Source organism: Haemorhous mexicanus, chromosome 6 (assembly GCF_027477595.1).
Source record: "Haemorhous mexicanus isolate bHaeMex1 chromosome 6, bHaeMex1.pri, whole genome shotgun sequence".
In the NCBI taxonomy this organism is placed as follows: Eukaryota; Metazoa; Chordata; class Aves; order Passeriformes; family Fringillidae; genus Haemorhous; species Haemorhous mexicanus.
Genome location: NC_082346.1, coordinates 56,223,386 through 56,237,010, shown reverse-complemented (window position 1 = coordinate 56,237,010; position 13,625 = coordinate 56,223,386). Strand labels below are relative to the sequence as shown.

Below are 13,625 nucleotides of genomic sequence, written 5' to 3'. Positions count from 1 at the left end.
CACAACAAGCCCAGGCCACCTGGCATGGGAGCGGTATGGGCATAGCAGGGAGCATGTGAATCACCTTGGACGTGCAGGTAGTGTTCCCAGCTAAATCAGATAACACTCTGTTCTGTGGTGCATTCACCAGTAACCTGTAATACACAATAATGGAGAAAAAGTCATCCTTTCACAATCACAAACCCAGTAACGGAGAGCTGTTTAGATGATGATCTGTGATTTTTTTAAATTACTGTGGTTACACCAAGAATAAGGGATTTTTTTCCCATTACCTTCAGAGAGAACATATTTTTTGTTATGGTGTTGACCTGCCCATAGCATAATTGCAGTAGTCTTTGTTAGTTATGAAACTCTTCTCCATCTAATCTAAACATAATGTATGCAGTTTCAGAGGTTTCTTAAACTGCAAACTCCTACTCAGCTGTTTTTCTGACTGGCAATCATGGCTCTACTGTGCCTTTATATTTGCACCCACTTTGTTTAATTTTCTGTCATTTTTAGTGTCACTGGTTATATTTGTCATTGTTTATGTTCTCATGTCCTTTCTTTCCCATGATGGGCTGCTGTTCAGATCACTGTGGGCCTGACTGTGTGCAAGATTGAGACACTCAGCAACTCCTCATTTCATAGGCACTCAGCTCACTGGAAACAATCAGTAATTTTCAACAGCCTGCCTAAGCAGGGAGAAAAAATACACCGAGGATAAAAACGAAGCAAATACATTTTAAGTGATAAATGGGAAGAGATGTTTCATTTGACAAGTTAAGCAGATGGAGCTATGTCCAGTTTCTTTAATCTACTGGTACATGAGTGTTATGTTTAATTTTCAAGTGGTGTTTAGTTGTAGATTAGGAATTGGAAACAATTCAGTTGTTCACAGCAAACCACTTTCTCTTGTTGTTTCCTAATTTGGAATACTGTTCTGTGTTTCCAAGATGATGTTTATCCCCTAATTCTTCAGGTTCATATTATGTTCACGCAAGTAATTGCAGAAGACACATTCACTAACACCCATCTCCTCTTGCACTTGCACACCACACAACATTTATAATTAAGCCTCTTAGGAAGTTAGCTGCATGGCCCTTGATTAACTTCCCTTAATTCTTCATTGTTAAAGCTCAGTGCAAAGATCTCTGGAGAAATCAGCCCACCTTTCCAACTGGAAATGTAGCATATAAATCAGTATTCACTAAGATACCATCCCAGTATGGAAAGTGAGTATTGGTGCCTTTATCACAGTCTAACAGGCCATACAGGCTTATCCAAAGCCAGTGTTTCCCAGTAGATGAGGCAGATAAAGCGGGTGATCAGAGGCTGTTGACACAGGGCACAGCATCTGTAATTAAGTCACTAGGGAAGCTGGCACAGAATGCTGTGACAAAGATAGGATCCAATTTACACACAGCTTTCAGCAAATCTTTAAATGCTGTCTGAGTAAAACTCAGCCACTTCTGACTTACTGCATGCTAGAAATTTTTCAAATAGTGGTGAGAAGAGGGAGATAGAGCGTGCATTGTTTGTCAAACGTGTAAATTGGATATATTTTGGTGAATTTGTGTTCCTGACTCTCTTCATGTCACCCAAGTTCTGTAAAAAAGAGGTGTGTGTTTGTGTTGGAAGTGCTGTAATATTTGGCACTGGCACACTAAGACTTCTACCTGCTCACCATGACTGGTATTCCCTGTTCTGCAAGACTGGGAGAAAAAGCGTATGCAATGAAACGGATCCTTGGATTTTGGATCTTGAGGTGACCTTGACTCCACAAATCTCCTGAACAATTAAACTACAGAACAGCTGATTGCTTCTTTGTTTGTGTGGCAATAGATTATGGAATAAGATAAAAGGAGCCTTCAGAACCTACCCTGACTGGCTTTTTTTTTTTTTTTTTCTTTTTGTGGAGAACACAACCACAAAAATATGCCATAATGTAAGAAAATGGGTTTAGTATATTTCTGTTTCAAATTAAAAATAAAATATTCGTGGTTTACATTAAAAAAAAAACTCCACAATCAGAATTATGTTTGTAGCTGAGGTAATCCAGTACTATTACATTTATATTGTAATTTATTGAGGACTCTAGGTACAATTTCATACTTATAATCATTTAATACTTGTATAGCCATGCATTATTTGCAACTTACACTATTCTGAAGCATGAGCATTGTGTGAAATTATTAGTGTGTAGGGGAAGACTTTGTGGGGTTAAAAGTGCAGAGGAGACCAAGAGAGGATTTGTTCTTTGATCCGGAAGCTGAGACCAGACTTGCACAGATGCTGAGCCCTTGGCTTCTCCTGGAGATCTGTATACTCAGCATCTCAGTCTACCAGACCTGGAATAACTCGGAAACCTGGATGGCAGCCAAACATAGCACATTTTTATTTGAAGCAGTCTAGGCTTTTTATTTTGCAATGATTTCCTCTATATGTATATTATTATTTTTAATTCCTAAACAGTTTTGTAAAGTGCACATGCTTCTTGTTGTTAGGGTGAGGGTACTGGTCATGGTGCTGAAAGGATTGTGATGGGGAGTTTCAGGTGATGTCTCCTGACATTCACAGCTCATGTCAAGGAAAGCAACTCTGGAACTCAGATCTGCACTCTCATGGATAAATACACTCTGTTTGGACAGGAGGATAAACATGGGTTCTGCTGTGAGAAACACGTCAGAGAAAGATAAAGATACTATTATGTAAAGGTGAAAGTCAAATCAAAATACTCATTCACATTGTTAACATTGCAATTTCTGCAAACAGAAGGTTTCTCAGCAGCATCTTTGCTTTGGGACAAACCTGCTCATTCCTACAAAAAGACCAGTGGAAGTTACTATTTTTGTGAATTTCAGGTGAGCTTTAGATGGGTCAGATCCTAGAGTTCCTGTGCCTGTCTTTAGCAGGAAATCACCCTCTCTCCAATAAAAGCTGAAGATTTAAATTTTTTTTTTGGCACATGACAAGAGCAGAGGATTCACTGCGATTTACACCATCACCGTACTTCCTTTCAACTTAAACTGTAAAATGAGCCCACGGTTTCGCAGGTGCTGGAGGCGAGGTGCAGGTCCTCCCTCTGCAGAACCGGGCTGCCGGGGGCTGGGCGCCACATCCGCAGCCGCCTCAGGGCTTTCTGCCAGCTCGGGGCCCTTGCCACTCACAAGGCTCACAGCACGGCCAGTCCGCACGCCACATAACCCTTACTTTGGGATGATGCGTTATCAGACCCGCGTTTGAACCCCCGACCAAGGTGTTGGCAAAGGTGTGAAGCATACAACCAGCCACGCTGGTGTGAGGTGGCATGCCTTGGCCGATGGCACACGAGATGAATTCCTGCCCTCACGCCGGCAGTAACGGAAGGCGCCAAGGCTGCCTCAGCGCAGCGGGAGCGGCCCGGAGTGTCCCGCCACCCACAACCGACCTCCCCGACGCCGAGCAAAATGGCGGCGAGCGCGGGCCCGGCCGGCAGCGCAACGCTCGCCCCGCCCGCCGCTGCGCGGCCCAATGGAATGAATGGGCTATAAATAACGGCCAATGGGAGTGCGGGCTTGCACTCTATATAAAAGACGCACGGCGGGGCCGCCGGAGCTTCACTCCGTCTCGGGTGGTGTGGTACGCGGAGCGCCGCGGAGGTTCTTGCTGTAGCTGCGAAGCCCGCGGTAAGTCCCGGGGCAGCCGAGCCGTTCTGCAGCCTTTAAACAAAGGATTTTATTTTTTTCTTTTTTTTTTTTTTCTTTCCTTTTTTCTTTTTTTTTTTTTTTTTTTCTCCCCCGCTGTGTGGGGTGGAGCCGGTCCGGCTGAGGAGGAGCGCGAGGGGCGGCGCGGGGCAGGGGCGCAGCCGGTGCGGGGGGCGCGGGCAGCGGCGCAGGTGCTCGCCGGGCTGGTTGGGCTCTAAAACCAGATTAACCCGGTATTTAGCAGGGTAGTTACATACGCTCGCCCCGTCCAGGTCCCCTGAGGGAGCCGTCTGTTGTGTAAGGGCTTGTTGGATGCTGCCCTCCCCTCCCCGGTCGGGGAGCAGCCGGGTGCCCGCGGACGCGGAGGGCGCCGTCGCTCCTCCGGTTCCCCTCGCCCTTCAGCGGCGAGAGGAGGCGCGGCCGCGCACCGAGGGCGCGGCGGTGCCGCCCCGCTCACCTGCCGGCTGGCCCGGGGCCCCGGCGGGGCCGCGCACCCCCCGGCTCGCGGCGGCCTGGCCGCTCCCCCTGCCCCGGAGCCGCGCGCGGGGTCCGCCCGCTGCTGCAACGGCTGCTCCGCGCGACCTTGGGCGCGTCCCCTCACCCGGGCCGCGCCCCGGAGGCGGGAGAGCCTGTGCTCCTGCAGCCGGGATGGTGGGGACAGGGCAAGGCTGCCGGAGGTGAAGAACTTTCTTTCCTTCCTCCTTGGCGCTTGTGGAAGGCGGTGTAGCAGCAAAGGTGTGAAGGGCGCGGGTGGAACGTGAGCCAAGGTGACCTTTTGGGTGCCTGGCATTCCCCCGTGCGGTCCTGAGGCTGCCAAACCCCCAGTGATAGGCTTCCCGTCTTTCTCCCCTAGTGACTGCGGTAGGGTCAGCCATGCCCTTCTCAAACAGCCACAACCTCCTGAAGATGAAGTACAAGCCTGAGGAGGAGTACCCTGACCTGAAAGCTCACAACAATCACATGGCTAAGGTGCTGACCCCGGACCTGTACAAGAAATTGAGGGATAAACAGACTCCCAGTGGATTTACCCTGGATGATTGTATCCAGACTGGGGTTGACAACCCAGGTAATGGGATCGTTAGGTCTGCATAATGATCTGTTCTCCCTCCTGACTGGAAGTGCTTCTTGACAGTGCTTGAGAGCCCAAAGTTCTCAAGCTACTGAGGGACAAAGCTAAAGCATTGAGAGACTGCTCTAAAGGCATGGCTCTGTTGGGAGGCCATGTTTCCATCAAGCTATGTTTCATGCTGTGATCTGACATACCAATTCCCAGACACTTCAATTATGTAACTGCTCTGCTAAATACTTTCAATCTGGAGAGAAAAAAAAAAAGTCAAACCAAATGCATTCTAATTATAACTCATCAGAGGAGGGGGGGAAAAATGTCAGTTTACCTGGCTGTCTTGGTCTCTTCCTATTCCAAACTGGTTACATGATGTTTTCTAGCACTTCTATGAAAAAGGGGGAGCAGATGTGTTTACATGTTAACATTACAGTATTTATTTTTACTCTAGCAATATCAAAATGGCCCAACTAAATAATCAGAGACTGCCTCCTGATGAGGAGTATCCGGACCTGAGCAGCCACAACAACCACATGGCCAAAGTTCTAACCCTGGATTTATACGAGAAACTGAGAGACAGAGTCACGCCCAGTGGCTTCACCCTGGATGATGTCATTCAGACTGGGGTTGATAATCCTGGTAAAATGCATTGAGAATATTCCGTGTGAACCAGCTGAAGTAACTGGTGCTTTTGAACATGGTGACTTAAAACTAATCTTGTGGAGGTGGCATTTATGAGCAGATTACAGAATTATAGCTCTGTAGCAGAAGGAGCAAAAAGCAAAGCATGCTTGCTTGCAGCAAAGCATGATTGTTTAGACATAAAGTTCTATGCAGGGATCTAAATTAGCTAGTCAAATTAGATGTGTTGTGCAAATTTGTCCTAAACCAAGCTTGACAAATGAGCCTGGTTTAATGACAATAGCTGTTCGTTTCCATAGCACTGCATTTGATGAACTGGATGAAGTGTAAAATGTAGGGTCTTTCCAGATGTTTCTATGTAAGAATGAACTTCTAAGTGACTAGACTTGCCCCTAAAGAACTTGCCTGGTTAGTGCTGCACTGGAGTACAGCCAAATGTCACCCAAACTTAGCTCTTCTGACTTTATTACCACTCCAGGCCATCCCTTCATAATGACAGTAGGATGTGTGGCTGGTGATGAAGAATCCTATGAAGTGTTCAAGGAGCTCTTTGATCCAGTTATTGAAGACAGGCATGGTGGCTACAAACCAAGTGATCAGCACAAGACTGACCTCAATGCTGATAACCTGCAGGTATAAAGTTTTGATCAGTTACACATTATTGGTCTGAGGACTGTAAAGTTGTTGGCAGCTGCCTAAGCTGGTTGCTCAGGCTCTGTCCCTTGCTTCCACCGAGCATGGACACTTGGGCTGTGAGTCTGGTGCAATCAGCCTGAAGAACTTGCTGCTGTGGGATGTCAGTGGCTGTGCAGCTTGTGTGCAGCAGGAGCTTTTTTCAGGTGCTGCTGCAGTGTGGGTTGTGCCAAACACCTTCAGTGTGTGTTTCTGTGAGCTGTGGGCTCTAACAGTCAACCTAAACAACACTGTCCTGGAAGTCAATGACTATCATAAAATTTAAACATTTTCTTCTGTCTGATTTGGATATTAATTACCAGCTGATGGTGTCATGCTATTGAATAAATATTTTTATGGCTAGGTGTAAGGATTCTTAATAATTTTATGGATTTTAAATGTTATTGTAAACTAAACTCTGGGAGTTCCTAACTCCATATTGATTCGCTAGCTATAAATCCTATTGAAAATAAAGAGACTTGGGAGAACTGTAAGGAATAATTCTCATTCCTAAAGAAGGTTTTGCCTCATGTTGATATCTCTAGATTGCAAATCTGTAAGGGATAAGAGAAGTCCAGACCACAGTCTGAAATGGACCTGGAACTGATGTTCTGGTCATATCCCTGTCTTCTAGGACTACTTAGTAGCTGTAGCCTTGACCTCAGAGCAAGAGTTGTGTTACACAGGTACTTGATGTGATGCTGAAGAAAATAGCCCTGAAGTGAGGCCCTGGCTTACAAGCCAGGGAGTCAGTGCCTCAGGTGTAAAGTGCATTCTTACATGCATGGGGGCTACATGTGTTTAGGTATCTTGGTAACAGGGTTGTACTTGCTGGTTTCCTAACCTTGCAGGGAGGTGATGACCTGGATGCCAATTACGTGCTCAGTTCCCGTGTCAGAACTGGCAGGAGCATCCGTGGGTTCTGCCTTCCCCCGCACTGCAGTCGAGGAGAGAGGCGGGCGATTGAGAAGCTCTCTGTTGAAGGTAAGGTGAGAATTGGGTGCTGCGGGACACCGTTCTGTCCTCTGTGCAAGAGGTGTTCTTTGCAGTTTGAAAATGGAGGCACTTGGCAAAAGGCACCTCCCTGGAGACTTAGTCTGAACATGGAGCTTTCCCTGGAAAAGGCTCATTGCTTTAGAGCTGCCTCAGCATTGCAGCTTGTAGCTGAGAGCAAGAGCACATGGCAGAGGGAAGTTGGACTGCATTAAAGTTGACCTCTGCTGATCTCAAAAGCTTCTGTCTGTGTGTGTGTGGGGAAAGAGGTTGGTTCATCAGGGCTCAAACCTGAAATGTAACAGGTATGTAGCAACTACAGGGCTTGAGTCATGGGGTGCAGTGTTTTGTGGCTACATTTAATTGACTTTCATTAATATTCAGCTTGCTTAGAGATATAGTCTTGTTCCAAATCTGCAGCTGACTAGAATAAGAGCTGGTTTTCAGTGAAGCTCTTCAGCGGTTGTTTTTTTTTTTTTGTCTATTGCCTCCCAGTGCCCAAGGTGCAGTTCTGGAGGCTGAGAGTGTAGTTGTTTCAAAACCTTTCAAGGGCAGGGTAACAGTCCTTGACTAGAATAATACTGCTTGTTATATTCATAACCTTGGTTTTCCTTGGAAGAAAAGCAGTCTCTGTTTGTAGAGTTCAGCAGTAATGATTCTATACTGCATGTAAGGGAACAAAGGCTACTTGTATAAGCCTGGAAGGTGCAGACAAATCATCTGATACTGCCTCAGGTTCTGCCACAAGGGCATTGCCGTTGAGATGAAAGCAAGGGAGGAACCAGACCCAGCAGATGAAACATTGCCATACTTTGTGTGTGGTCTCCAAAGTGCTGGGAAAGTGTAGAACCTTCAGTCCCATTCTAAAAGAATCTCTCTCTTTCAGCTCTCGGTAGTCTGGACGGTGATCTCAAGGGGAAGTACTATGCTCTGAGGAACATGACTGATGCAGAGCAGCAGCAGCTGATTGATGACCACTTCTTGTTTGACAAGCCAGTTTCTCCTCTTCTTTTGGCATCTGGGATGGCACGAGACTGGCCTGATGCCAGGGGTATCTGGTGAGTATGTCTGTGAGGAAGCAGTCATAGAAGTTAGTCTTGCGGTTTTGGTGCTGACTTGTACTGTTGGGAAAGGTAGTAGCTTCTCACCTTATATTACTGTATTTGATGAGGAACTTCTACAGAGAACTTGCAGTTAACCAGCAAAATTTGGACAAGTGTTCTTATGCTGGTAAGAACAAGCCAGCTTGGTTAGCCCAGAACCAGAGCCTGCATGGGTTAGTGAGCTACCATGCAAAAACTGAATCAGCTTGTGGAAGTAGATCACTTGTAAAGGAGCAGATGTGCCATTACAGTCGGCTCTTCCCACAAGAGTTGAGAGTTAACTTGTGGTACAAACCATAGCATTGTCTTAGCTCAGGGCTGATCCTGGATGCATAGTTACTCCCTTGTAGTCTCTTCACTTCTGCTTGCAGAAACTCAGTGGTGCTGGACTGGTATGACTTTATCTGTGCTAGTGATGAGATCTCCCCCCTGTCCCCAGACACTTGGTGACAGGAATTGACTGATGCAGAGGTGTGGATTCTGCTTGTTTTAAATGTAGGTCACCTACATAAAACTGCATCTCGGGAGCTTCTGCAGCATAATTAACTTGCTCCCTTGTAAGGTAAGGGCTAGGTTTTTATCAACAGGAATGCTCCAGTCTTATTGCTGCAGCTGTTTCAGTACAACCCTGAGGAAGCACGCTTTGTTTCTGTAGGTCACCTTTAAGATTGCATCATCTACCTGCAGATTGCCAGCACCAGATAGCGCTGTCATCTGAGCATGACTAATCTACAGACTTGAAGTGTGTAATGTCTTAGTGTTGTCTGCATAAATAACTTTCCTCAGGTACTAGCTAATTTTTGATCCTAATCAGGTTCAGAAATTACTAGCCAGATAAACATGGATGATAGTACTTGCTGTCAGCTGCAAGCTGGGGCAGGAGGAGCCCATTGTTCAGAGGATTTTTATATAGCATCTCTGAAGAGCCCTGATCTAAAATTCATAGTGAATGTAAGGTACAAACTGGAGTTTGACATAATCTGACAAAATACTACTATAAAGGCTTGTTATACATGGTGTCATTATGAACATTATTGTACAGGACTCCCTCCAAGTCTTATTGGTCACCTTTCTGCAGATTACTGAGTAGAAATACCTTAATTTGTAAGCTGGAGCCATAACTAAGCTAGGGGGATGTGAGGTTGTTTTAGATTTTGATACTGTGAGACTAGGTAATGCCATGTTATTACTCACTCTATAAAGACCAATTCAAATGACCTCTTGAAAAGAGCAGGGTAGCAACTACCAGCTTAACTCAGGTCCTGTGTGGGCAAAAGAAGGAAGATCAATCTTGTTGAAGCAGCTAAGTGAGTATCTTGAACTAAAAACTGCAGTGATGACCAATTTGGGGCCATCTTCAAAATGTGAGGTGGGCAAGACAGCAAACTGATTGCTTTGTCTCCTAGGCACAATGATAACAAGACTTTCCTTGTTTGGATCAATGAGGAGGATCACCTTAGAGTTATTTCCATGCAGAAGGGTGGCAACATGAAGGAAGTATTCAGCCGCTTCTGTACTGGACTAACAAAGGTAAATCACCATTGTCTGGGCTATGTGTTCAAATGGCGCATGGTTCTCTGGTTAGAGCTGAAAACACAGTTTTCAAGCCCTCTCTGGAGTCTTCCATGGTTATGTTTCATAGCCTGGATCTTTGAGAAAACTGAGATCCAGAGCTGTGAGGGCTCCAAAACAGGTGTTTTGGCAAAAAGCCTTGTAGCTGTGTAATCTAGAGTGTTTGCTTGATGTGGTGGCATCCTTATCCAAATGTCTCAACTGTATTTTAAAGAAATTCTACATAGTTCTCTAAAGCTTTGAGACACCTTGGGGAGGAGGAGAAATTGCTTGAATATGCATGGGCAAAGCTGGACTCAAGTTCTCTATTTCTAGTCTTGATACGAGCTTGAGCTTTACCAGCCCCTTCCCTGATCCTAAGGGGTGTGCCAGCTTGACATGCATTAAATCAGCTTCCCAACAGATAGTGACATAAGGAGTGTAACTTTTAAACTTAGCCTGTCTCACTGCTAGGAGCAAGATGAAGGCCTTAAAAGTGCCTTGTTGGTGGCCATTTTTTCCATAGGGAGGGGACTTATGTGGCTAAAATAGCTGTTCTGAGTGTTATGGCTGTTGCTGAGTGACTGAAGCTGCAAGTGAGCACTAATGGATGCTCTACAATCTTAGGGTAGAGAACAATCTCTAAACATTTATTCTTTCTGTTTATAGATAGAAAGTCTCTTCAAGGCCAAAAACTATGAGTTCATGTGGAATCCACACTTGGGCTACATCCTGACCTGCCCATCCAACCTTGGAACAGGGCTCCGTGCTGGTGTGCACATCAAGCTCCCACACCTTGGGAAACATGAGAAATTTGGGGAAGTCCTCAAGAGACTTCGGCTGCAGAAACGAGGCACAGGTGAGAGTTGATAACACTGATGGGCTGTCAGTCTGCCTTTAGACACCAGCAAATGCCTGGTTATGACCAGAGCCATCTCTTGATTCACACTGTCAGTGCCCGTCACACCATCTAAAAGAAACCCTTGTAAAGCACATGGAGAGAAAAGCGTTTTCAAATTGTATAGTGGATGATTTGAGGATGCATACTTAGTATGTACTTTGTCTGGCTATCTAGTTAGTGTCCTGTTTGTCATTTTGAGCACCAGATAAGGTGGACCTGGGGACAGCTGTTCCTGTTCTTAAGCAAGGGTGGGAATCCTGGTTTAACCTATGTCTAAGAGATGGCTCCAGTGGGTACTTGTGACCTTAGGTTAGGTTGCTCATGGGTCAAAAGAATAAAGAGCTGGCCTAATTGCATGTTCTGTGGTTCATATTGGCAGTCACACGTGGCTTTATCTTCCTGCATGTAGGATGAGGCACCAGTGGCAGCTTGTAGAGAATGGTCCTGCTTGTGTCCCTGCCTCAAGCTAGTGAGGGAAGAAAGACTCACCTGCTCTGGCTGAGGTCAATGTTGTAACTGAATCTCTTGCTGCAGGTGGTGTGGACACAGCTGCTGTTGGAGGAGTGTTTGATGTCTCCAATGCTGATCGTCTCGGCTTCTCTGAGGTGGAGCTGGTGCAGATGGTGGTGGATGGAGTGAAGCTTCTCATTGAAATGGAGAAACGCCTTGAAAAAGGCCAGTCCATTGATGACCTCATGCCAGCTCAGAAATAAAGCACTTTATTCTCATGCTTCCTAACTTATTGGATGAATAATAAAATGTCACTCCAATTCAAACCCTTGGGGTCAGAGCCCACTTAGTTACACTGTAGAGAAGTCTTCCATCCATCTGTGTTAGAGTTTATTTTTTTGATGGTTGAGATGTTGCTGAAAATGAAACGAAATAAACTATTGTTTGGCCTGAGATGTCTTAGATATGTTAACTGAATGTCTTTAAGTGACTTGGTTTTCATAGCTATGCTTGATCTGGTTTTGTGTGCACGCGCATCTTCCTAGGTGTGCTGCTGCAGACCAGCTGAGTTGAAATGTTAAAGCAGTTTCAGAAGTTAAACCTCTTAACTTGATTGTAGTTGCTGTAAATTTGAGAACTAATGTTAAACATGAGTCACTGCAAACATGCCCTACCTCCAAGGCTTTGACTTGTGCATCTGCTCATGCCAACTGTAAACTCTCATTAGCCTGAGTACTGCAAGCCAGGCTGGTTCCTGCCAGGGAGGGGAGACAGGGCTGGGTGCAGAGGGCTGCTGCTCTTCTCAGATGGGCCCTTGGGGGGTGCAGGGCAAGGCTCTGAGGTCAGATTCCAGCTCATGGTATTAGTGACCCTGAGCTGCTTTGTGGGGAGGAGCGTGTCTTCAACCTAGCTAGTGTAAACAACCAGTTGCTCTTTTGAGTGTAAGGGGTGAGGTGAAACTGAGATTAATTCAGCCTATGCTTCTCAAGTGATTTCAGCTCAGCCAGGGCAGAGATGGGAGCTGGAAGCTGCCCCTTACAGGAAAATACCAGCTAATGAGCTTTAGTCAGCTGACTTGTTGGCCCCAGCACCCGTTGCCCCATGAACCTAAAACTGTGTAGTATAGTTAATTAAAACATGCTAAATAGTTTTTTCCAAACTGGGCCTGGCTTGCAAGCTCAGGTAGTTCTCTGGGTATGAGCTCAAGATTGCATCAAGTAGGTCTGTTCTCCAGAATGGCTGTACATGTGTGCTTGCTGTGTGGAAGCATCACATTATTAACATAAAGGAGCAGCATTTCCCACAGGTATTGCTAACTTGGAGCATCAGACCCTTGGGAAGAGCAGCCTTTGCAGCTCATGCAGATGCACCTGCTCAACAGCTCTACTCACTGCTAAAACACAGCTTTGATGGAGGGAGCGTGACGAGAGGTTGATGCAGAGCTCCTCGGCGTGCAGCTTTATATAGATTTGTGTAGATAACTGAAGCTTTCTTTTGTAAAGGCTGTGATATTTCTAAGGCTGTGATTGCAGGCTGTCACTTAGCTGAAGAGATGATTCCAGCTGGGGTAAGTTAATTTAATTTTGGTAAGAAAAGGCTGAGTGAATATTTCAGATAAGATTTTTGTTTTCTTTTAATACAGCTTTGTATGTGTTTCAAATTGGGTGGGGGAGAGGAGATCATATGTAAGAGTTTTGTTCTGTACTGGGTGTTCCTGTATTTGAGTTAATCAGCACAGGAGTTTTCTGTATGAAGCTTGTGAGAGCAGGGAAGAGAAAATGGTGTAAGAGACAACCGGTTGGTTCTGTATATTCTTTAGATCCCCCATGCTGTGCTTCATGTCACTGTTCACAGACGCTTGGCAAATAGCTGGTTTTGCTTCTTATAATCAGAGAGTGTTCATTTAGTGGTGCCTCTCCTCAACACAGCGTCGTTACTGCGCTCACAGCAATTACCTAATGAAAGGAGTTGCCTGAAAACTTGTCTATTTTTTTCTAGCTATATCAGCTGGACTAATAAAAACATTTCTCTCTCTATGCATCTTGTTTCTCCCTATGTTCTTAACCCATCAGAGCTGTTACATTTGTCTGCTTTCAGCCGCTGAGTCCCTGCAGTCTGAGACAGCACCTGTAGCTGGCTAAACAATTGTGCTCAAAGCAGCAAGCCAGTCTTTAATGCCTGCATCCAACTAGAAAATACTTCTTTTTAATTGGTTTTCTTTCCCACGCACTACCTTTGCTGTGTTCCCTCGTGTTGCTGCCATGCGACCGTGCTTTTGTTTCAGCTTGTACAAAGCAATTGCAAGTATTTCAGAGAAAGAATGTGTCCTGGCAAAAGGTGGATACTGTGACCAACCCCAGGTGGGACTTTCTAAAAACCTCTGATCAAGAGAGAGCTTAAAGCTCCTGCCCCCTCACCTTAAAAGCTTTGGTTTGGTCTCTGGCATTACTCACCCTGGTGCCCTGGGTGCCCATCATGGATTGTATGGAGCAGCCGCTTGTTTGTTTGTGCTCTGGGCACTCAAAATGGTGCCAGGTGCTGGCAGGCTGCCATGGGACAGGAGAGGAGAGGAAGGTTATCAGTCA

General features: G+C 45.7%; 1 protein-coding gene across 2 annotated transcripts; it reads left to right on the top strand.

Annotated features, from left to right (window-relative positions):
* Positions 1-3,489: 3,489 nt before the first annotated feature.
* CKB (creatine kinase B) lies at positions 3,490-13,076 on the top strand. Of its 2 annotated transcripts, none has more exons than XM_059850409.1 (8): positions 3,490-3,647; positions 4,519-4,731; positions 5,849-6,003; positions 6,894-7,026; positions 7,922-8,093; positions 9,545-9,668; positions 10,359-10,548; positions 11,125-13,076. In XM_059850409.1, exons 2-8 carry the CDS (start codon positions 4,539-4,541, stop codon positions 11,301-11,303), a joined length of 1,146 nt encoding a protein of 381 aa, XP_059706392.1. In that variant the 5' UTR covers positions 3,490-3,647; positions 4,519-4,538; the 3' UTR covers positions 11,304-13,076. The 2 variants fall into 2 exon arrangements, with proteins under 2 accessions (XP_059706392.1, XP_059706393.1); XM_059850410.1 differs by lacking the exon at positions 4,519-4,731 and adding an exon at positions 5,180-5,367 and having other exon boundaries at positions 3,547-3,647.
* The last annotated feature ends 549 nt before the right edge of the window (positions 13,077-13,625 follow it).

Bases quoted from the DNA above. Each gene is read 5' to 3' on its own strand.
- CKB (XM_059850409.1), top strand. From the start codon at position 4,539: ATGCCCTTCTCAAACAGCCACAACCTCCTGAAGATGAAGTACAAGCCT. The intron at 8,094-9,544 runs GTGAGTATGTCT...TTTGTCTCCTAG, and splicing joins CCTGATGCCAGGGGTATCTG to GCACAATGATAACAAGACTT. The intron at 9,669-10,358 runs GTAAATCACCAT...TTCTGTTTATAG, and splicing joins TCTGTACTGGACTAACAAAG to ATAGAAAGTCTCTTCAAGGC.